Source organism: Dreissena polymorpha, chromosome 13 (assembly GCF_020536995.1).
Source record: "Dreissena polymorpha isolate Duluth1 chromosome 13, UMN_Dpol_1.0, whole genome shotgun sequence".
Classification (NCBI taxonomy): domain Eukaryota; kingdom Metazoa; phylum Mollusca; class Bivalvia; order Myida; family Dreissenidae; genus Dreissena; species Dreissena polymorpha.
In genome coordinates, this window is record NC_068367.1 from 54067391 (window position 1) to 54093609 (window position 26219).

Here is a 26219-nt window from a genome sequence, read left to right on the forward strand (position 1 = left end):
TATATATAGTGTATTCTTCTCTGCATCGTTTTCGTATCTTTTGCAACACCCTGTGGGAGGCTTCTTCAAATTTATTTATAACATATGGATGGTAGATTAATGAATGTTTGTGATTTTCGACCGTTATTGAATTATATAAAATAACATTTTTTCTGTTGATTTTTTTTTAATTTTTAATTAATATTGTGTGAGTGTCAAATAAAGAATATATACTTATCGCTTTATGCTTTGATCAAGCTTAATCAAAATAAAGCCCAGTTATTATCTTTATATAATTATGTTTATAACGCATGCAAGTGTATCCAATACTTGTGGACTGCGATTCGTGAACCGACCTATAACTTTTCCTACCCACCCCTTTTCACACCTACTTGAACGTGGATTTCTGAATGTGGGAGGACACCCAGTTATCGATTGCCATTTTTCATTCATTCGGAATCGACAGCAGAATAAAAGCTTTATTGAAACGATTTGTAGATTTAATCGAGTATATTTGTTCAACGTTGGCTGATTTATGTTTTAAAATTTACATGTTAGGAAGGATTCGTATTTGTAGTTGTTTCATTTTAAATGTAATAAATGGAATTACAATTACAAAATGGAATTGTATCAACGAAAGACATAGCCAAAGCAGTTGTAGATGGACGGTACCCTTCTGTTTTGTTGAAGTCTCTAGAACAATTGGAAGAGAAACAAAAACACCTCTTTAAACGCATAGAGGACGAGATTAAAACATGTAAAAAAGACATTATGCGTCTAGATGAAAAGAAGTTTGATGTTTCCCCAAAACTCCGTGAAGAAATAAAGAACACTATTTCCCGAGGTTCAAAACAAGACGATGTGTTGTTGGAAATACTAAGAGGTGTTCCAGGATTTTTAGAGTTAAATATCAATAATTCCTATGCATATTTATTGGACACAAGTGATAGTCTTGTCACGACATATGCGTCTATCTACAATACATGTATAAATGTAGGAACATCAATCACAGAAAAATATACAGCACAAGAACGTAAATCCAGGCCGCCGTCTAAAAAATCTGTAAACTTACAATCCGTGCAGCGAAAAAAGGTTGATGAAAGCGTAGATAATACCTATGAATATGCTTCAATTGTAGAAGCGACAAACATTCCATTCATACCACAAAACAAAGCGAACGCACCTGATTTGAATACTGACCTCGATCAAGTACCAGGAAGAATGCTTAGCTATCCAAAACAACCATCACAAGACCAAAGCGAACACGAGCAACTTTCGAAAGACCAAAGCAACCACAAACACCCATCCCAAGACCAAAGCGGCAATACCCAATCAGCACACACAAGCGACCATGAAAAAACATCAAAAGACCAAAGCGACAACGAACAATTCGCACAGGGCCAAATCGACAACACGCAGTCCGCTGAAAACCAAACGGACAACGAAAACACTTCAGATAATCAAATACGTTTTGAGCAAATGCATTTGCAACCTGACAATAGTACAAATGATTCCGATGATGAAGAATTAAATTGCAATGTTGAAGCTACAAAATTGATTGTTACTTCCCCTGAGCTCGTTGAAAAGTCTACAAATTGGAAGTTAAGCAAGTATAAAGATGGCTCGTTTCGTTTTTTTAATTGTACAGATGTAAAGTGCTTTCAAAATTACTTTCTAGTATCATTTCCAGATTTTATAGCAAAGGTGGATTTAAACTCCGGGGAAGTTTTAAACAAAATGCAATTAGAAAATGTGTACAAAATGTGTAAAATTAAGCTAACAAGCCATATCGCAGCGGCTCAAATAGGATATGGCATTTCTATTATTGCGACAAAAGGTACACAATTAAAGCGTTTACACACAATCTCTCTGAATCGAGATTATACCGCATTTTGTCATACAGTGACATACGAAAACTTCTCGGATCAAACCCTTCCAGACCCATCCTTTCATTTCATTGGTGTGTACCGAACAGAGGAGCAATCATTTGACTGTATCGACAGTATAACGCCTCAACGCATTTGTTTTAATAAAGGGCAAAGGCCCGAACAGTTTGAAGTTAATCGTAAGAAACAGGACATAAATGTTTTGCGTGGAATATCTTGTATAGATGTATTTGACGAAAATGAAATTGTTGTCGGTTCATTTGGAAGCGTTTTATGTTTTAAAAAGACAGAGGAAACTTGGAAAGAGAAATGGAGGCGCGAATTAGAGAGTTCAGTTATCTGCATTGTTTGCACCAAAACCAATGCATACGTATGTGTAACAGGCCGTCAAAAGGTATTCACGCTGGAACGGCTCGACGGCATATTAAACGAAATTCCGCTTCCAGCAAAATGCGTTCCTGGAACTATTGATATTTGCAAAAATACTTTGTCTGTTACATACTTCGACCATGATGTATGGGAACGCGTTTTTATCCGACAGGAACTACCTTCGTAAATGTCTCTTTGTCCATGATATTTTTTCAAATACACTGTGTTTATGAAAAACCATTAAGATATATTTTTGGCCTTTCATGTTATTTTCTGAAAGCTTTGCATTCGGTTACAGTCAAAATAGATTTCACTATTTAAATCTATATATTTTCTTAACTTCTTTTTAAAATGCAAGTAACGATTGCTCACAAAACAAATATAAAGTAGTGTTGAATATATTGATGCGCATAAGAGGTTATACGGACCATATATCACACTGACTCGACCATATTGTCTGACCATACTAACCTCATGAAAACTCTTAAATGAGTTTGCGTGATGAAATCATTTGATTTAAAACTAACATATTTAAATCACAGTTGTTGGGCGAGTGGCCAAGTCCCTTTAACACAATCAATATGTCATAAAACAACATTTGGCATCGTTGTGACAAATAAAAAAAATCATAAAATATATATACATGTAATATCGAATGTTTAGTCAAAATGATGAAAAATGTTGTTTTATGACATATTGATAGTGTTAAAGTGACTTGGTCACGCGCTAAACAACTGTGATTTAAATGTAGTTGACTGTAAACTGACAGCGTAGGTTTGTTATCTTACTGTCAGCACACGTTTGCGTATAATAATGCAGAAGACTAGCCTAGATTTGATTGAAATTTGCCAAAAGCGAACAGAAATGTAAATGAGTTTGTATATATTTTACAGTATTTAAAGCATTTATACGTCGTTTAAAGCTCAAACTGACTTAATAATGATACATTTGTTCGCTCTCTGCACATTTAAGTCTTGACAATTTATATTAATGGTACATGACGCTTTTCTTCTAAAAAAGACTTGTGCTTCGGTATATCAATAAATATGTTAGTAAACGTATAGGTCTACGCAGTTCATAGAAAATTACAACTTATGATTTCAACTTAAAGTGATAACCACTGGTCTGAAACGAATATGATCGATAAAGTAATAATTTATATTTTCTTTGAAAATTTCAAAATCTTAAAAATTGAAAATGAAGTTAAAAACATCATTATTCAAAACGTTGTTGGTTGGCAACAATTCTAGTCGAAACAAGAGGGGGTGAGAGACAGTGTCGCATCGTCAGATTAATCCATTTATGCCTATCTATGCAAGTTGACTCTCCCATCCTTCCATTGGATCAATTTATTTCCAAAATTAGGGATGTCTAGTATATTTATTTCTATATTTAGAATATTTCTTACAGAAATTCCTTTAAGCAAACAGCGCATACCCCGATGATGCGGCGTCTCATCTGGGTCTACGCTATTTGCCAAGGCCTTTTTTCTCGACCCTAGGCATAAATTGGTTAAGAATACATCACCGCATCAATACCTCTGTAAAGTCAGCAATTAACGAATACATAACAAGTGTTATGTCGTAATTCTGTGATGTGTATACATATAGCGCTTATTTATGGATTGTATATTAGCGCTGTTTCTTACCTGTACCCGTAAATATGCTTCGTTAAAACGAGCTGATCAATTATGCATTTCTAATATGATATTTGTTAGATGTATGTGTACTTGTTTTTATATCTTTATTTATATAAACATTAAGTAAGTAGTTGGTTCTTATTAATTCATTAGCAGAAAGTAGTATGGAGATTAGGCAGTATGAATGCTCTTCCACTGTGTGTTCACACCCTTATTCTATAAGATGCATCTTTTGCCTCAGTTACATGATCCTGCCTAAGTCCACTACACTCGATCAGCCATCGTTCACGTACAGCCAAACCAAATCATCTCCACCAACAGTTCACATTGAAACTCCCGCCCACAGCACATCACCACCCATGACGTCGAACAAAGCAGATTTTACTTTGCTGACTGGATTGTTGCGGCTCATACAAATAGATCTGAATTTATTGACGCACTGGACCTGGCCTGATATGCAGCACTGCGTTCTGGTTGCACGTAGTTAAAACGGGTGCTGATGTTGATTAATCTCCACGCAGAGTTGTCGTTCCATGCTCTCACATACAATCTCTGCCATCACAAGAAAATCCTTCAATATCTGAAAGTTTAAGTATTATATAATGAAAAGTTGTTTTATTTTCTTTTATATTTTGAAAGTATAGGTTCATAATAAACATATACATTACCTAAATTAATCAAAGCGCTGAAGGCACTAAAACTGTTCGCTGTTGTATAATATTAGACGCAACTCAGTTTTCAAAATTATGTTATAGCTTTTTATATCGCAAGTTTGAAATGAACACAACCCATTCAAATTTATAAAGAGTGTGTCTTAAAGCACAGGTCGAGATGTGTTTTTTTTTCAAATCATTAATAAAAAAGATAATTTAAGCTTTATTTTGGGAAAACAGGGCTTAATGCATATGCATTAATTATCATCCCAGTGCCATAGACTCTCTTTAAAGGAAAACACCATAAAATCAGAAAGTGTCGTCATTGATTAGCTTGTGCGCATTGCACAGGCTAATCAGTGTGCACAGGCTAATCTTATTTGACTTGCATTAAGCCCCGTTTTCCCTGAAAGAAGGCAATATGTACAGATTTCGATGAAAAACACTAGACTGGCAAATGTCGTCTTACAAGCTGATAAACACTATTGATCACATAGACACAATGCAGTGTACCAGTGGTGAACTATAAACAAGCAGATGCGGTGGTTAGAGCAGACGCTACTAGCATTCGTCGTCTGCATAATTTTACTGCAGGTAGTGCAGACAGGCAGTGGTTATCGTTCCTAGCGTAGCTAACAGCAGACTGACTTTCAGTTATCGTTCCTAGCGTAGCTTACAGCAGACTGACTTGCAAATCTGCCTCTCTACATAGGTTGACGCTCACAACTAAAAATCAGTTCACAGAGGATATCAAACAGTCATTTGCTCCTAAATTAATAAACAACAGTTACATACTTAGTCATGTGTCTGTGCTGTTTTTTCATTTTATTTGTAGAAACATGTAACAAACAATTTGGTTTTTCAACTTTCAGGCAAAATATTGTAACACTCAATTACCTAGACTTACACGTAAAGAAGAATAGTGATAATAACCAACACTACAAATAAAGTTTCTTATAAAGAAGACATAATAATAATTTTGCAAAATCATAACATTCAATTAACAATGAAATGAAAATTAACAATATTTTGGATATATCACCGGGACAATTTATCACAAATGCTACTTACTTTGCATATACCTAAATTTGTGATTTTTTTATGAAATGACCAAGATTTCAATAAAATCTATAAACACATTATTAAAAGTGTTTACATATATTTAAGTACTTTTACAACTGTAGTCTAAGCATTCTTTTCAGCCAATAGATTTTTTTTTAAATATATCAATACTTAAAAGTATACTTCATGATTATTATAGTCTACAAAATGTAACAACAAGAGCTGTCTCCATCGGAAGACATATGCCCCCGAAAAACGCTTTTTTCGAAACCTAAACGCAGGTTTCGAAATCTAAACGCGGACCCTTAGTTCAAGGTCAAAGTGGTAAAAAATTGTGTTTGTATGGAAAGGCCTTGTCAATAAACACATGCATACCAAATATGAAGGTTACATCTGAAGCGACATAAAAGTTATGAGCATTTTTCGAAACCTAAACGCAAAAGTGTGACGGACAGACGGACGGACAGACAGACAGACGGACAGTGCATAACAATAACCCCATTTTACAATTAAACTAGAAATGTGTCACAGACACTGATGTCACAACAAAACATGTTTGGACACAGATAAAAATATTATTTCATATATACAGTGGATAAAAAGACAAAGGCCTATAATTCAGAAAAAAATTGTTGCAGTCAACATTTCTTCCTTATTTATCATCAACACATGATGGTCATTCAGCTATGAAAAATTAAGCAAAAAACTATTTATTCCAAAGTGGAAAAACAGACAAAGGGCCATTATTCTGCATAATTTCATCGCAGCCAAAAATCCTCTCTTAACCATCATCTACATATTGAGGTCATTTAAATGTGAAAGTGTGCGCAAAATCCACCCATAAGTTAGAGGGAAGTTGAAAACACAACATTTTGGGATTCTATATTCTACAATGTAAAAGTAGACAAATGGCCATAAATCTGCCAAAACTAGAGGCATACATTTTTTTCCTATGATCATCTACACATTAAAGGCATTCAATTGTGAAAGTTTGAGCAAGATTCACCCAGTTGTAGACGAGTTCAAAACACACACTTCAGGAAGAGAAAAACAAACTAAGTGCCATAATTCTGCCAAAACTTGTTTAACGATCATCTGCACATTAAGGTCATTCAACCATGCACATTTGAGCGAGATCCACCAAAAAGTTAAAAAGGACTTGAATACACAAGCGACAGCTGAACGTATGTAGGGACCTACATATAGACAGACAGACAGACAGACAGACAGACAGACAGACAGACAGACAGACAGACAGACAGACAGACAGACAGACAGACAGACAGACAGACAGACAGACAGACAGACAGACAGACAGACAGACAGACAGACAGACAGACAGACAGACAGACAGACAGACAGACAGACAGACAGACAGACAGACAGACAGACAGACAGACAGACAGACAGACAGACAGACAGACAGACAGACAACTGCAATTCTAAATGCCTACCACTGCGTGGGGCCTATAAATGTGTGACAGAGTCATGATTTTCTCCCTGGAGCAACTAAACATTTCCTACTATTAAAATTTAAAACCGAGTCTCAGTTTCCAACTCTACACAGACACTAGCATTTTTCAACACAGTAAAATTCTGAGTCATAGGGCATGACAACTTCGTCCTCGTCAGAGAAGTGCTCATCCAAGACTCTGTGGAACTTTTTAACTGCACCCTCAAATTCGGTTCCTGTAAGCTTGGCAATTACGCTTATCGACGTGAAATGGTCCACGATGAAATTCTTGTCTCCCTGAAGTGCACAAATTTAAAGATCAGGGGATCCCCGTTCTGAGAAATCTGAGCTTAATGAATGCGCGTTAGTTTTGTCCCTGATTAGCCAGTACAGTCCACATAGGAACGACACTTTCCGCTCTAATGGGTTTTTTCTTGTAAAGGAAGTCTCTTCTAAGGGGAAATATAGTCTAGGCAGAAAGCGTTGTCCAAGATTAGCCTGTGCGGACGCCAAAGGCTAATCTGGGAGGACAATTTACGCACATGCATTTAGCTCAGTTTTCCTAGAATATGGTTCAGTGGATGATGCAATCTGGCTCTAGTTGAATTACGTTATGAACTTAGGGTTGACATGTTTGTTTACCTTAATTAACCACAATTACCTCAGTTTTCATTAACATCGTATGACTGTGATAAATTTTAATCGGCATTTATTGATGGATTTTAGAAACTATCTTGTAAATATGATGTATGATATATAAGAATACCCAGTAGCTTTGAAAAGCTGTTTGTGTGTCCAAATTTGATTTACATTCCAAGTTCGCTGTGAATAAATTGATGGACCATTGAATAAATATAACTTGGAACAAACCAGTCGAAAGTGCACATTTTGGTAAATAATCAATTCGTAATCAGTAATGATTGCATTTATAAGTGCATACCGATTACTTGCTTAAATGGTATTTTCAGAATACTCATGTATCTTTATTTATGCCCATGTGTGTGAACTTAAATAATCTCACAATTAAACTTTCCAACTTAATTTTAAAGTAATGCAGGGATGGAAATATGTGATTTTACAATGGGAAAACTGCAGAGAGTGTTGGCATATCAGATAAAGATACATAAACAAGACGGCAAAGATGGTCATAGATGGCTCACATGTGTACTGGAGAGAGGCAAGTGTTGGGACCCACGGGTATGATTTAAATAATCTATGCAGAGGACCACAAACTCGTCACATACCAAAAATAAATTCTGTTTAAATAATTATACCCACAAAAACCACCAGACATGACATGTTTTGACCCCAGACGCATCATTTGAAAACACTTTGCAGAGGAGCACTATATGATGTTACATGCCTAATATAACAAAGCTTATAAAGTTGCTTTGGTGACGTGGATATGGTGTCCGCCTAGCAATTGGGAGGTCACAGGTTTGATCCCCACTATTGAAGCGTGTTTACAACTCCCCCATAGACACCAAATACTGGTTCTACTCCCAGAAAACGTACTCGAGAGCGTTTCAAAGAAGCCTTAGGCTTTTTATGCAATTGAGCTAAAACTAAACAAAACTTGGTCTTCTTGCTTCAGAGAAGATTTTTCTATTCACTGTGTAAGTCTTTTCAAATTGTGATCCTGGGTCATAGCAAGTCTGGACCACAGGGGCATGATCTAAACATTCTTTTTCAAGGACAACTAGACATGTAACACACCAAATATTAAAACCCTTGCCCTTATGATGTCAGAGACAATATTTGTTATTCACTACACAAATCTGTATGAGCCGTGCTCTTTGAAAAGGGTATTTAATGCATGTGTCTAAAGTGTCGTTCCAGATGATGACACTTTACGCACATGCATTAAACACCATTTCCACAGAGCATGGCTCATATCCATAATGTAACCCCTGGGACATGGTCAGTTTGACCCAAACAGTCAACATTTGAACAAAATTTGTTATGGATCTCTATGCCATGTTTCATACCAAATTTAAAAGATCTGGGGGTCGTTTCATCAAAGATCGAACGACAACCTTAATTTACGACTAAAATTTAATAAGTAAAATATACAAGATGTTGATAAATATTCACGCAAAACATATTCCGACGGTAAGACACTGATGAAATGAATAAATTTACTGGGAATAAGTACTATGCCTTGGTGTTTTGCAATAATGTTTCTTGAAAATATGTATCGCATTCTAAATTTGTCGTACGATGTGTGTTGAAACGGCCCCCTGGGACTTGCAATTTCAGAGAAGAAAATGTGTTTAGTAATAAACTATATAGGTCTATATAGTTAAATAATGGTAACCAATGTGCCATGGTCAGTTATTAACCCAGGGGAATGATTTGAACAAGCTGTGTATAAGATGTTATAAACCAAATATTTAATGTCTGAGCACTGCACTTTTGGAAGAAAATATTTTTATGTTTCAACTCTTAAAAACTATTTTTTAGCTTTGTAGACCAACAAACGCAGTGGGCCAGACCAATGTGCACAACTTCAAAAAGGGTTAATATTAAGTTTCGTAAAAATCCGCCTTGCGTTTAAGGCGGAAATGTCGTTTGATGGTAATTGTTGAGGATGGACAACACCGGAGGGTCACTTTTACCACAATAGCTCTCCAAGAGCATTACATTTGAAGTCGATATAAAAATGACGCGCTTAAGTTAAAACAAAACTGGAACAACCATTCTATGGAATCTTTTAGCACAAAAGCAACTAAATGGTCAATAAATTTAACCAGGCGTAAAACAACGTTCGTTTCCACTAGCCCAATCAACCCTAATTTTTGTGTCAACCTTACGAAAAAATTCAAGTTGAGTTCCAATTACGTTTGTTATTTAGTTGCAATCATGTTTGCTACGCTTCATCATAATTGCTAAATTAACCATAAATAGATTTAAATTACCTAAAGAGAAAATGTGAAATATAGACTTTGAAGATTTCGCAAGTGACGTCACTGCATATTCTTATAGAATTGGGAATAGTTTAAAAAAGTACATTTATATGCAAGTTAAGCCGACCTACTACCATTCTTTTTAAGCCAATATTAGTGGAATCAATTGATTTTTGTGAAACATGTGAAACATAGTTCTGCAAATTAGCCTATGGCTTTATTTTGACTCCATCTGACCAATTGTTACCTTCATTTCTGGAAAATCATCCATAAACTTGTGTTCCAGGAATCGCACAAGGGGCGATGATTCCATGGTCTCCTGCCATTTGCCGTTAGTCTTTCTTGGTGAGTCGTCGTAGTATGCATCAAAAATGGCCCCAATTTGAGTCATCCATTGCACACGTGTGTACAATTTGTTGTTGTAGATTAACACTGAGAACAATTACACCATCTGTACATAAAAATGCCATAAATAAGCCGCTAAGGACAAACATACAAATTACTTGATACATTGATATTATAATAAAATTAATAAATAATACTTACGTTTTAAGAAACAAATTTTAAATATTTGACTAACAAATATGAATGTGTTTACAAAACAGATCATTTGTTTTATTAACTTCCTTTAGAGAAAGCCTACAAACTGACCCATATTCAGCAATCCTAGGTAGGTAATGGCAAATCAAGCTATGTTTACGTTGGACTTAAATAAGCAATATTCATGATACATAGAAACGCGTCCAAAAATGTAAGTTCTGTTAAACATGTAGTATTATATTACAAAAAGATATGACTAATATATGACCTGCGTCATACCAATTTGGGTCTTATTTCGTATGCAGCCAGCATAGCTCAAGACCTGCAGCCAGCTCAGTTAGGAGCTCACATGTCTGTTATAGTCATGTAAGGTTTTGTGTCTCATTAGTAGACAGGGCAGTTCCTGACAAGACTGCGCCACTGCACATGCTGGTATGTAGCTACGCTGGCAACATATGACATTTAATCCATATTTGCCCGATGTTTTTTTTATATCTAAGATTCTGAGCTCAATGCAACATTTACAAGCGGCGAACTTATCAACTTCATGAGCCTTGTTCTGTAATAATGTTCGTAATTCATTTGCATCAAGTGTCTTTCCAGATTAGCCTGTGAAGTCTGCACAGGCTAATCTGGGACGAAACTTTATAACGTTACTCCATGTTCTTTCAAGAAGAGACCTCCTTGCATGAGAAATTAAATAAAAGCGGAAAGTGTCGTGAGACAAGACATTATGCATATGCATTAGGCCCTGTATTCCCAGAGCAGTGCGCATTTTAAGGTGCTTACTTACTTATTCTTCCTCCAGGCACTAAGACTCTGGTCATCTCCTGCAATGCAGCCTCTGTGGCAAACCAGTGGAAGCACTGGGCACACAGGATGTTCTGTGAAATAGGGATAACATAATAACCCATTTACTGCTTTGATACTCATTTTTATGTCTGCCCGCTTATTTTGTGAAAAGGGCTAAGATGTCAATCATGGAAAAAAATGCCGTAAGAAAGTTTCAATAAGACTGGGTAAAAATAATTGACTCCTAAAGTGATCATTAGCTTTACAGCCATAGACAGAAAACTACCTCGTCCCCTAGCTGCCATGTTTTTCAATAGACCAAAACCACTTTCAAACCAGCTGAGATATTGTAAAAAAATGCTTCTTTTAAATTAACCTAGTTTCCTACTTTTTACCTCTGGGCCCACTTCACCAAGTTTCAAACTCGATCAAGGTATCATTGGGACAAATGATGTGACAAAGTTTTATGTAGGTTGGGCAATAAATGAGGCTTCAAGAGTGATCACAAGGTAAGAGTTGAAAATGTGAGACGCACCGTGAACAACAAAACATGGGCTCAAAACGTAACATAAACATTACATTCTTATAAAGATACATTCTGAAATGTTTTGTTTGGTAAATGCACAAATAATGGATAGCCGGCAAACAAATGCTCATAATATTGCCAATAATAATAAAGAAATGCTTATTCTTCTAATCCAGCGAAAAGTGCTATCAATCCTTATAGTACCAAATAGCTGCGCTCTGAGACACAGAGCTTAATGCAAGTGCGTAAAGAGTCGTCGCAGATTAGCGTGTATAGTCAACACAGGTTAGTCAATGCACTTTCCCCTTTTTCGGAATGTAATCTAGTCAAGGCGTTAAGTGTCGCCCTTGATTAGCCTGTGCAAAATGCACAGGCTAATCTGGGACTACCCTTTGCATTAAGACCCTTTTCCCCCACAGCGCAACTCATACTAATAAATCACAATTACCTCCACTGAGCTGTCAGGCAGTGGTATCCGGGTGGCTTGACACACGGCAGTGGTAACATTCGGACTGTGTTCTCGCAGCACAGACAGAAACCCTACCGACGGATCTGTGGCTAGATAAGTCACCTCCTGCATAATGTCATCAACTGATTGTTATCCCCACGCTTTTTGAAAAGCGTGGGGATATTGTGGTTATCTCCGCCGTCCGTCTGTCCGTCCGTCCGTCCTGGCCACTATCTCATCCTACACTATTAGCACTAGAACCTTGAAACTCACACACATGGTAGCTATGAGCATATGAGCGACCTTGCACTATTTGGAATTTTGATCTGACTCCTGGGTCAAAAGTTATGGGGGTTGGGGTGGGGCCGGGTCAGAGATTTTCACTCATTTTTTTAGGTTATTTTACATTAACTTCTTCATTTCTCCACCGATTCACTTCAAATTGATACTGAACCCCTCTTATGATAATACGGTCAATCTCAACTATGCTAGCCCTATTACCAACCCTGGGGCGCCCCGCCAACATAGACCACGCCCACCCTAAATGGCCTTTTACTATAATTTCTTTATTTCTACTCCGATTCACTTTAAATTGATACTGAACCTCTCTTATGACAATACGGTCAATCTCAACTATGCATGGCCCCATTACCAACCCTGGGGCGCCCCGCCCAAATAGACCACACCCACCTAAAATTGCCTTTTACTATAATTTCTTCATTTCTACACCGATTCGCTTCAAATTGATACTGAACTTCTCTTATGATAATACGGTCAATCTCAACTATGCATGGCCCCATTACCAACCATGGGGCGCCCCGCCCACATAGGCCACACCCGCCCAAAATTACCTTTTACTATAATTTCTTCATTTCTACACCGATTCACTTCTAATTGATACTTCTCTTACTTCTCTTACGACAATACGGTCAATCTCAACTATTCATGGCCCCATTACCAACCCTGGGGCGCCCCTGGGTCAAACATGCGGCGTGGGGATATGCGTCGGCCTCTGCCGCGCCATTTCTAGTTTTATATGCCATTTTTTATACAGCTACATTGACATCTGCCTGATATAACACTGCCTAATATATTTGTTTCATATCAGTTCAACAGCAAGTTTTTGTATCAGTTTATATTTGGAGGTAGGTAACATTTCTTATAATCAACTATAAATTCATCATTTGTAGTAAAATATAATGAGATTAAAAAACAAAAACAATTTGATACCATGAAGAAATATATTTTGAACACAAAAAGCAACAAAGACAGCAAAAAACATTTCAAACAATTAATAAGTTCAAGTGCTTTTGACAATGAAATGTAAACAAGTAAAAATCATAATAATTCTTGCTAAGAATGCAGCGCCGTATCGTTTTTTTATTATTTCTTTTTAAATGGTGATGTAAAGGTATGATAAGCAGAAAACACTTTACTACCTGATCATTTTGTAATAAATTATCACCATATCACACCATTGGTAAAGGCATTAAGTGGTGTTAAACTACCTGAATATCATGAGTGTTATCATGAGTTTTTATAATGTATCCAAAAAAATATTTTTCTACAGTGTACATATGTATTTATGTATTTAAACATTTTTTTTTAAATAAAATTTAAGAAAAACAAGAGATGTGTTTGTCAGAAACACAATGGTCCCTTCTGCGCCGCTTTGAAGCCATATATTTGACCTTGAAGGATGACCTTGACCTTTCACCGTTCAAAATGTGCAGCTCCATGAGATACACATGCATGCAAAATATCAAGTTGCTATCTTCAATATTGCAAAAGTTATGGGAAATGTTAAAGTTTTCGGACGGACGGACTGACTGACTGACAGACGGACTGACGGACAGTTCAACTGCTATATGCCACCCTATCGCGGGCATAAAAAACCCCTTTGAGTAAAAAGGTGTTATCATCATAAAACAAAGAAGGCTGACACTTCCTTTGAGATTTCACTGCATCCATCACACACTTGTGGTCATTGGATGATAGGAGGCTTACTCTGGGAAAACAGGGCTTAGTGCATGTGGGTAAAGTATCGTCCCAGAGAAGCCTGTGAAGTCCGCACAGGCTTATCAGGAAAGACAATTTCCGCATTTATGAAGTTTTCCATTTAAAGGTATAGTCACTTCTTAACGAAAATACAGTTTAGACTGAATGTCATCCCTTATAAGCCTGAGTCTTCTGCACAGGCTAATCTGAAACAACACTTAAAGCAGATGCTTTAAGCCCAGTTTTCCCAGAGTGAGGCTCATATGACTCACATGAGGAAGGTGTTGAAGTATTTTCCTTGTAAAGTGACCCGTCCCTGCCCCTAGCTCAAGGACTGTAAACTTGACACCTGGAAACATTCTCAGTATTTAATACGAGCATTGCTCGGGGAAAATCAGGCTTGAAGCGTGTGCATTAAGTGTCGTCCCAGATCAACCAGTGCAGTCCGCTTTCTTCATTTGTATTAATCATTTGAAGGAAGTATCTTCATTGCTAGCATCCAGTTTGGGCAGAGTGAAGTGCCTGATAAGCCTGTGCAGACTTCACGCACATGCATTAAATACTGTTTTCTCAGAAAAAGGCTTATACAATCTGATTTATTTCTGATATTGGTCACTTAAAACAACGACAATCAAGTAGCAAAAATCAAATCTTGAATCTGACAGGTTCGCAAAACCTTAACTTGGAAAATATTTGTTATTCAGTCATTTTCAGTGTAACTAATGTATTGTAAATACTTTACAAAAGTATACAATTGCATCCTTGGTAACTTGAGTGTCGATTAATTCCATAAACTACATTTATTGTTATGATAACAGAATGTTACAGCATACACATTTGGTTATTTGAAAACGATACAATTGAGTAAATCATAAAACATTTTTTAATGCATTATTATAGACTGATCCCAGAATTCGCTAAAGTTTAGAAAAACCCACTAATCCCTCGGTACAAACAACGCTGGTCCATTATATCAACCATGATAGATTGATTTGAATAATAACTGTTGATTCAATGTGTGACTTTGAAAGGATTATATATGGGTCAGATTTATTTGTACCAGTAGGTTAGTGGGTATTTCCAAAAGTTTATTTTCCGGAATTCATATATTAGTTCTTCAATTAAAAGTTTTCAAATGTTAAAGACCAATTGTTGTTTATATTATATTATGTTTAAACGGTTTATTTACAGTGATTTCCAATTTTTAACTGGTCAACATTACAGCGAAACAAAATGGACAATACATGAACAAATTTCAATTGTAAGAAGTTTCGGTCTAAATAAAAATCTTAAAATGAAAATAAACTCCATGAAACTATATATTATGAGTACTACATTAGACAGATCACTCATATTCTATAGATATTGGCTATATAGTAATTCATAAAACAATTAGTTTCATTTCAAAATAAATTATATAAACATGTATTATTATACAATAGAACCTTCATTATTGGTGTGAAGTAGCCTGCTGATTGTGTACTTCACGATTTCATCAGTGTAGGATGGCCTATGGAGGTCATAGTGGGAACCCTAAAAATAACATTTGAACCATTAGAAATGTAAACCATAGGTGCTCGATGGCAATGCTTTATTTCTTGATTTATTAGTTTTTAGATGGTCGCTTTAGCGACCGTCTAAAGTGCTTGATGTGAAATTCAGGTCGATACGGCCTAGGTATGATTAACCCAATACCCGCTTGCGTATCCGCGCAAGAGAGAGTTGTATAATTTATGCAAGAGGTTTGAGTTCTCCAATTATGTGTATTCACAAATGGAAACATTATATTAATATCGTGTTACATTCAATATTTTCGAACGGTGTTTTATAGAAAAGAATCAATACACAATGATCGTATTGTACGTGTCGCGGAGGAGATTGTTTATGAATGATTAAAATAGTCCACTTTCTGCTGCGTCTGCGTGACGTAGTATTTTCGCTCAGCTCATTCATAACTCTGCGGCTGGCGATAAACAAAGGGGAGTCCGGGTGAGAATAACGCACTAGTATAAGGTTACGCTTGTTTTTATTCACAGGTCTCAATTAATAATACGTTGACCACGAGTTCAACAATTATTACAGGGATGCGATAGACAACATAAAAAATGTTTCATTATCGCTGAAACTGTTAAAAAAAAACATTTAAATATAACAAGAATATTCTCTAAAAAAATGTTGTCTTGCTGTTTTGAAATAAGGTTTGGAATTTTGGTTTCTAAATAACTTAATTCAAAACAAAAGTTTAATAATAGTGTTTTTTACTTGTTAGTCGCATATTTACCGCATAACAATGTGTGTTATAATAGGCAAACCATACATTAGTAAAATTCAATCTGCCTTCGCACATAGAAGGAATGGGTCAAATGGGTGCTGCGTTTCCTTTGCTTACTTCAGTTAGAGGTCAATTCTTTACGTAATAGCAACCACAAGGCTCCGGCTTCAAAACAATTTATAATGATTTCCCTTGTTTATGATCTATAGAAAATAAATATATAATTGGAAATCATTTAAGTAATTAAATAGTTTTCTTTTCTTGTGTACAATACCTAACAATGCCTTAATGTTCCTTCATTCCGAGATCCACGCAACATACTGTTATTTATTAATCATCGACAATTACGCTAAGATTAATAAGCACGTGTGGCAATTATTATGTTGCCCAAACTGCTTAATAATAATGTGCATCAAACGGTATAACACGTTTTGTAGAACACACACCTGGCGTGGTTAAACTATTTATTGTTTTTGTTTTCTCATTACTCGTTCATATGTTCAAGAAATAAAGATAAAATAATAACCTTTTATAAAGTATAGCACCTACAATTTTGAATAATGATCGAACAGTAATGATCATGCATTTGATATAAAATCTGTGTAAACCCTTAAAAATTACGTCCATTCCATATGCACAACACGCTTTGTTTGTCGGACAAAATGGCGGCCAGATAAGCGTTGCTGAGGGGTGTGTGAAAAATCGATATCTGATTGGCTGATCGACAAAATGTGGGCGGAGTTGGCGACTGGTCAATTGCGGAGCGATAATAAAAGTCGTAGTCGCATGGTATTTGCGTTAAGCGTCCTATTTGGTCACGTGGTTCTTTTTTCGCGGGTGTTTTGGCATGCATGATATGAGGCTATTAATAGATGCGCCTGTCGATAAACAAGGAAAGTTTACGGGTTATAACAACGCAATAGGTTACGCTCTCACATACAACTCAATGACGTAGTACAGGTCGTAAATTGAGAGATTCGGGAAAAAGTTGACGCTTATTTATATTCTCAATTTATAAAACGTTGAACATAAGTTCAACAATAACTTCAGCGATACGATAGACAAAAACAAAAAAAATGTTTTATAATCGCTAAACCCGAATATAACAAACAATTTATAATAATAATACGAATGACCTGTTTCATAACCTCGTTCATGCTACTACAGCGGGTATTTCTAAAAACGTTCTTTGGTTCTGAACAGATAGCGGCGATCTTTTGTATTTACGGGTGCTAGTAACGCAAAAGTAGAAGGTTAGTAGAAGGTTTAGCTTGTTTATATTCACAGTTCTCAATACATAGACAGTTGGATATGAGTTCATCAATTACTTCAGGCATACTATAGGCAACCTCGAAAATGCTTTATAATCGCTAAAACCGAAAACAACTAAATATATAATATTAAATATATTTATAACAATAAATGTCTTTTAAAAATGTAGTCGGCGTATACGCTGACTTTGAAATAAAGTTAGCAATTTACTTTTCTAAATAATTAAATACAATTAAACAAAAGTTTTACTATTGTGTTGTGTTTTTCATTTGTAAGCTGCATATTCACCACATGAAATGTGTGTTAGCATTGTCAAACCACACATCAGTGTGAGTAAATACAAAATATACTACGATAGAGCACTTCATATGTGTTCTCATATGCCTTGTTATGAGTATCTTTCTTCACTATCGAAATATATCGTATGCTTATATTTGATTTAAACGCAGTTTTCGTTCGACACATTTAAATCACACGTCACTAGCGCCGTCATGCGAAAATGGGTCTTATGCGTTTCCGCAAGCGTTTGTTAAACCCAACATGTGCTTTTGCGCAGTCAGGCCATAGGCGATGCTGTTCGCTTTAAAATCACTCAATATGTTATGTTTCTCCTTACCAGAAGGAGGGAGTGTGTGTATTTCAGAGTTTATTTACAGGTCCTACTGGCCTCTTCACGAGGTTAGCAGCTGACCGAGACCAGAAGGAGGGATAGCTGAGTAGGCTATTTATATGATGGGCGCATATGGAATAAGACCCATTTTCGCATGACGAGGGTCATTACAAATCTCATTGCGAATTGAAAATGTCACATTTAAGAACAATGCTTTTTGATACAAAATTGAATTCAAAATAGCAAACTTGTTAATAATGGCAGCCTATCCACACATTAAGGAATGATTTCCAGACGTGCTGACCAAGTACGGCAAACATTGTGGTATGATAATTAAACGATTTTCTCTTATCGTGACACTATTCTATTTCGCTAATGATTGTTTTCTCATCTTGGAGGCGAAAGTGAAATTCTGCGAGATGGATTGTAACGCGTAATTGTAACAGGGCCACAATTTGTGTCGTTTGAGCATACAGAGAGTAGTCCGGAATTCCTTACACTGAACAGTGCTACATCCTTTGAATTGAGCACATACGCAGTGATGTAGCAAAAATTCAGAGGTTGTATCTCGAATCAGCTTATTAAATATTCGAAAATATTCATGCGTGTCTGTTGGCGTTATGTAAAAGTCACTAAGATGAAAACTGAAACAGCTACGCCTAAAAGCGCATTAGTGCTCTATACCTATGTTTATGTTAGCGTTGTGGACACCGTGTGAACTGCTCGGGTAACAAGTAAAGCATAAACAGCAATGTTTATATACTTTTATTCCTCCATATACAAGATACGAAGATTATTGTATATTTTGAATTTGTATATGGTGTCAAAAATCAAAAGTTTTGTACACGGAACTTTCATTATGAATTCATATTCTTGGTGAGATAGTCATTTGATATTAGAAAAATATTCCTTTAATATGATGGTGACTGCAAATTTTCTTTATATTAAGTTCTCATAACCATTTTCATCATACTTTCTATGCTTTCAGAACTTCCAAAAAAGCATGTTGTTTTTATTTTGTCTTACATATTTCTATGAAATAATAAGGATGATAAAAAGTGCACACAAAATTCGACCCGTGCGCTATGACACACACATTATAAAGTTGAATGGCGTGTGTTCATTTTAAACTTGCGATTGATTTTCAAAAATGAATTGCGTGTTAAATTATGCAATAGCGAACATCTTCAGTGCCTTCAGCGCTTTGATTTAGTTACCCGTTGTTTAATATTATGCGTACACATACTAAATCAATAAAAAATCTTCTGACAAAACGTCTTCTTAAAAAAGATAGTTCGACTATGTACATTGATATTGACCAATTGTTTAACTTGATTTCGTCTGCCATGTTGATTTCAAGAAAAAAAAACTCAGCGCGTCTAAACTTAAATCTGGCGCCAATAGTGTGTATTGGCTGTTGTTGTAGAGAAAGTGCGAGGTTCTCGGTTAAATAATTGGTAAGGAATGCTTCATGTGTATGCAATTTACAAAATGTTTTGTTGATTACCCCATTAAGTGAGTGAAACAAATAGTAACATGGATTAATCACATCGTCTGTGGAGGTTTTAGTTGCAATAATCCAACTCCCAGCTATTGACCCTCCGGCTCGCTAGGAGTTGCAACTGCTAACCCGATTTTCCATTGAAACGTGTCGCCCAGAATCCGGAAATATAAGCCACATAAACTATTTTCTGGCATTAATAAACACAAATAGATCGTAACTATATCCATAATGCGCAAATTAAAACAATTTACATGATATGTTATGCTCGCATAATATTGATATTAATCCAAAGTTTCAAACACGTCAACGATTCATTTAATGTATATGTTTTTGCAACGGACAAAGCCGAGTATTCCGAGTAATTCCGAATTCGAAAATACGCTATAATATTATACTGTCTCCGGAATCCTCGGCGAGATAGATCTCGTGTCTAATCTACCAATCGATATATACCGAATATCTCCGGAACATCCGTAAGATTGATCGAATCGTCAATTCAAAACTTCGGCTTTCGGTTTGATAACGGTTTTTCTGAGCCTATCCGAATTGGCTGGCTGCCAAAATCCAGATTCCCAAAAGTCCGATTTACCACTTAATTCATGCGAAATAAAATTAGCTCTTCGCAGATCTCAATAACCCGCCTTGTAAATACAGAACATCATTATATAACATAACAGTGTTGCTTAGCATTGGCTACGACAAAGTTTTTATTGTTTGCATATTCATGCGAGAATAAGTTCCTCACTTGACGGTCTAGGCCGAAAAGATACGAGTACGGAGACGGTAAGAAGATTTTTTTCTGAGGCATTTTTTGAAGGCATTATATTTGGTATCTATAAACATATTTATAAAATTGTTATTTTATTTTGCGTTAACAAGACATTCCAGAAAAAAGAAAATGAAAACAAACAACAAATATTCACGATCGTCCTCGGAAATAGACGAAGTTACCCAATAGATCGAGCGCATAAATCGAGCGCGAAAAGTTCTACGTAAGACAAATTACACAATCTGTACACCGTTCTTTATCAGTGTAAGTGGATTTTCTTTTGTATACACATTACAAAGGAAGTATGGGTGTTTTCCTGATATGTTAATTATGTGTTAAAACGCTATTTTAGGCTATTGAAAGTGATTTATTTGACGCCAACAATAACAGTTTTTTGCGCCCATGTTGTTGTTGTTGTATATCTTCACTGCCTATGTAGACGAACCTCTACTTGATCTTTAGAGTTGAACAAAAGGGTATCGTTCCACCACCAGTATCGTGTAGTCCTCCACCGTATTTGTACACTTTAGTATAAACACAAATATTTCTTTTCTTACAGTCTCTGAGCTTCTGCACGCAACCGCTAGGGTCAATCCGTATAAATTCGGACAAAGGGAGAAATTCTGACAATACTTCTTCCCAATCACACTAAATCTAGCCCCAGGCCTTCAGTGCCTACAGCGCTTTAATTGTATCAAGTTTTGGTTTTGAGTATTTCTCCACAATTCACTCGCAAATTGATATCGGTAATAACAGGTATTGTGTTTGTAACGAAGTATTAGGTTGATTAAACTCGATTTTATAGACATACGTGAGACTAATTTTTTGACATTAAAAATGGGTTATCAAGAAGAACTCTGAGCTGTACGTATGTACTTATAAAAGCTCAGAGCATTCAAGAAGAACTAGTGGAGGTTTCTGTTGAAACTGAAAGTAGATAAAGAGCGAGGTTCTCGGCCTGCGCGCGCATTTCAATAAGCGAGCGGGCTGACTGCGATTTAATTATGGGTAATGACGCAGTTCCGTTGTTTTAGAAAATGGCGAGTGCCCACCTTGTCAATATCTATGCATTGTGTACACACCGGTCTTACTGACAATAACGTAGTGACGTCACCATCTATGTATAGAATGAATATCTATGTACATAGTCGAACTCTTTTTTTTAAGAAGACGTTTTGTCGGAAGATTTTTATTAATTTAGTTTAGTATGTGTATGCATTATAATAAACAACGGGGAACTAAACAAAATAAAAATAAAAAATTGTCATTGGCATCGAGCGCATATGCTCCAGATCAGTCTGGTAAGGAGCTATGCTATCCGTTAATGAGGCCACAAATCTGTGCTGACCGTGTAGTTCCTGACCAGACTTGGCAAATGCTCTGAAAGAAATGTCAGTGTTAAGTGACAGAACGATATGGTCAACTTTCCAGTTTTCATAGCATTAAAAGTTGTTCAGCACAATAAACATTAACACCACTTGGATTATAACATATTATGAGTTTGACTTAAACATACAGGTAGCCTACGTTTTATTAGATCTAATTCATTTATTGTTCTTAGATTTTTTGGTTTTCTGTTAATTTTTCAATGAAAATGAACACTACAGCACTCTTCAACATGATACAACTTTATGCAAGATAAATTGATTTTAAGACAGTTAAAACACTTTGTAAGGAAACCCAACAACTGGTATCAAGTTCGGTGAAAGTGTATATCGTGACCAGAAAGCAATTACGGAACAATAGGGGTTTTATTTTGAAAGACTATATTCGCCATCTAACTTTGAACATTTTGATGGCAAATGGCGTAATCATGTGTCACAAAACGTCGGACTATTGCGTGAGACATTGATACCTGACAGCAACGCTACAGTATTGCCCGAAGACATTGAGAGGTGTATACGTTCTTGTCCAAAGGGAAGCTCCTGGATATGGTGGTATAACATACGAGCATCTCAAGCCAGTAGCGAGTGCTGTTTTGCCATTATTAGCAAATCTTTTCACTGCAATTCTTCGTACAGTGTACATTTCTGACATTCTCAAGCGTGGTGTTATAATTACGCTACATAAAGGAGGATCGAAACCAAAGGACAATCCGGATAGCTACAGAGCTATAACCCTTACTTCTATTGTGTTAAAGCTCTTTGAATATGTACTATTACAACGATGTACCACAGATATGATGGCCGACCTTAACATTCAACAGTGTGGTTTCCAGGAGGGCCTTGGTTGTCTGATGACGACATTCACGTTACGCGAAAGTGTTTATTTTGCACGTGAACATGGATCAAAGCTATACGTGTGCTACCTGGATGGGTGACAAGCGTTCGATAAAGTCTGGCATGACGGCCTATTTTACAAGCTCCGAACAAAAATAGACAACACTTCACTGCTCGCATTCATGGAATTATACTCGAACATGACTAGTTGTGTGAAAAATCGTGGCTATACATCGACATGAATCCCTGTTTATCAGGGAACCCGCTAAGGCGGGAAAAGTTCACCGAACTGCTATCTAGTATATATAAATGGTTTAATCAATGCTCTTGAACATTCTGGTCTTGGTGTTTGTATGTATGAATGAATGAGAACAGTCCTACAGTAGCAGACGACATTATCCTTATTGCATTTTCAAAGCACGCACTTGATTGCATGATGAAAATATGCTACGACTATTCGTGTAAATGGCGCTTTGAATACAATCCATTAAAATGTGCAGTTATAGTATTCAACGAACAGCGATGCGGTCGACCTGAACGTATTTGGACACTCGGTCGTGAAACTATACAGGAAGCAGAATCGTACACACATCTTGGACTGAAATGTGACCGTAACATGTCGAGCGGTGCACTGATGTGTGAAGCGTCGTCGAAGATGATAGGTACTCTCAATTCTATTCTTCATTGCGGATTTAATCCTGGCGAACTTAATCCTATGATACTTCGAAAAATATATGTTAATGTGGTTAAATGTGTGCCCAAAGCTTTATACGGCTCGCCGCTATGGTGCAACTATTCTAATACATGTAGTGACATAATTCATCTTGAAGTATCCCATAGAAGATGTGTTAAACAAATTCTTATCGTCGGTAGGAATACAAACACAGATGTTGCATTGTCATTTTTAAACATTGAATCCGCGGAAAGAACTGATAGACTTTGAGAAACTTGAGTTTTTTTCGCAACTGTGCCGGGTTCCAGTTAGATTTTTGGCCAAGAAAGTTTTCCATCACCGATATTGTTTAGGGTGCGTGAATATGCAAGGGCTGATTCCTGACATCTACAGGCTTTTACAAAAGTTTGATGCCTACCCTAGAAACGTATCTGGAAAGTGATTTATTCCCCGGAAAGATGGCATGGAAACGGACTATCAAAAACAGTGTTCGAATGGCAAACAGACACAGACGCTCACAAAATGCAAATGAAATTACATGCTCGAGGACTCAAAGCTATTTGAAGCTGATAGACCGCTTACCGCCATCGTAATTTTTAAGACTTCATTGTCACTCTCTGTGATAATCAATAAGTCAACGAAGATCCTAAGTATGGCGATGTCGAGGCAGTTTGCAAGTAAATGTGCAATCTGTAACAAGTTCACCGACAGTATTGTGAACCATACTCTCTGGTTTTGTGAAAAAACAGAATTCAAAAGGAATAATCTTATTGTTGAATTGTATAAAGTGACTGGACACTGCAAATTTAAGCAATTTATGAGTCTTCCAGTAATGGCAACGAGTAGACACCTGTATGTGTGTATTGCATTAACAGTAACTGAAGATGACCTTTTTAGCAACTCAAACTCATATGCGATTTGTTTCAACTTGATTATAATACATTCGCTTAAAATCGACTATAATGTTTCTTTGTAATGGTATGAAACCGACAGGATGAAATTGTCAATATATTATGGATAACCTAACTTTAGCTTAAATTTTTGATTTCGTTTAAGGTACAGTATATTAACTTATCGATAATAGTAAAATCGAATACTTGATGTATATTTACATACTAATTGGTTTTAGATAAATAACTTCATATGAGAAAATATTATGTAAGTTTACAAATAATACACCAACTTTCGCTTTCGACTTTGGTATGGATATTGTAAACTTAACAACAGGTGAAATGATATCATTAAGTTTTATTTTCTGTATATTTATTCATGAATACATGTTTTGTCAATCATGCCATTCTTTCTATAATAAACTTGCTTTGTGATTATTTGTGATTATTGTATAACTATATTGTTCGATTCTTCGATATCGGAGGAAATAAATAATACATATACTTACATGTTGAAACCCGTCCCTAGCGGTAGGGTGAACATCCGACATTTAAAAAACACTTAAAGCGTGAACAATATTTCACAATTTAAATTAAGAACAGAAATATCTGGTAACTAAAGTACCAAGCTATTTCAAAGTTATCATCTGCCGTGTGTTCCTTATTTTTACCACAGACTCTATATGACACTGATAAGAAACGGGTCTGTATCGGCAAATATCTTGTCGGACCTGAGTCACGTGACCGTAACTATCGATCTTTTATAATTAGCGTACATCGAAGCGCCAAGGTTATACATATTGAGCTATGCTGGTTCAAGTCAAATCTCTGCGCGGAGGTTGAATCCTGATAAGAATGCGATCTTGACCAGCAACGGTTTTTTTTCCGAACCTGACGGTCCACTGAAATGAAAGGTTTTCAAATGTGAAAGGGGGTATTCACTGCTGCGAGAGCCAACATCATGATGGAAGCTGAACCACATCTCACCACTGACTGTAGAATAGTTCGGACCAAAGTCTAGACCTAAAATGATAAGGACTTATATTAACATGTCTGTAACACCGCAATATCAAAAATATCGATACAATTGAGAAAAAAAGCTATTTGTCAACTGACAAAAACTGCTCGTTTAAAGTATATCATCCTAGCCGGCGACTTTAATTGCTCATGTGGGCCTGACCCGATTGTAAAAATAGTAACCTCTGATAGAGATCTCGAACAAGCTCCAATTGACCTTTCTATAGAACATCGTCCGATCCATGTTCATTACCAATCTACTAAAAACAACAACATGACTGACCTTGTATTCACAAACAACATATCTCATGTGAAAAATTCATCTCCCTGGTATAGGTAACCACGCCATGGTGGTTACTCATATAGACATCATTTCCAAGAATATCAATCAGAAGCCTAGAAAAATGTTCAACTACCATAAAGCTAACCGGAATAGAATTAACCAGGATATGCAGCATCTCTAAAAAAATCACGGAAAAAGAAGCTAAACGACATGACTCAAATATTCTGTCACTATGGGATACATATAAAGCTGGCATCGAACGATCGATTAACAAACACGGACCGTCGGAGGTGAGAAAGAAGCGCAGTCTTTACCATGGCTAAACAAATACCAGAGAAAAAACCAGATCAGACGTAAATAAGGCTCAATAAACATGCCAGAAAATAACAAATCGAATACCTACAAGTTTTCCCAGATAGAATTTATTACAGCATTTTTGAAGACGAACTTAAACCACAT

At 36.3% G+C, this 26219-nt stretch overlaps 2 protein-coding genes across 2 annotated transcripts in view; one reads left to right on the forward strand and one right to left on the reverse strand.

The window, feature by feature from the left end:
- LOC127855811 (uncharacterized) overlaps positions 1-26219 on the forward strand; it is a 184738-nt gene that overhangs the window by 136031 nt on the left and 22488 nt on the right. The gene's annotated exons all lie outside the window — the stretch shown is intronic.
- Positions 5574-25315, reverse strand: LOC127855816 (uncharacterized). Its single transcript, XM_052391636.1, has 7 exons — positions 24970-25315; positions 15697-15784; positions 14524-14600; positions 12254-12379; positions 11281-11371; positions 10195-10379; positions 5574-7338 (listed from the first exon to the last, which is right to left on the reverse strand). Exons 1-7 carry the CDS (start codon positions 25009-25011, stop codon positions 7159-7161), a joined length of 789 nt encoding a protein of 262 aa, XP_052247596.1. The 5' UTR covers positions 25012-25315; the 3' UTR covers positions 5574-7158.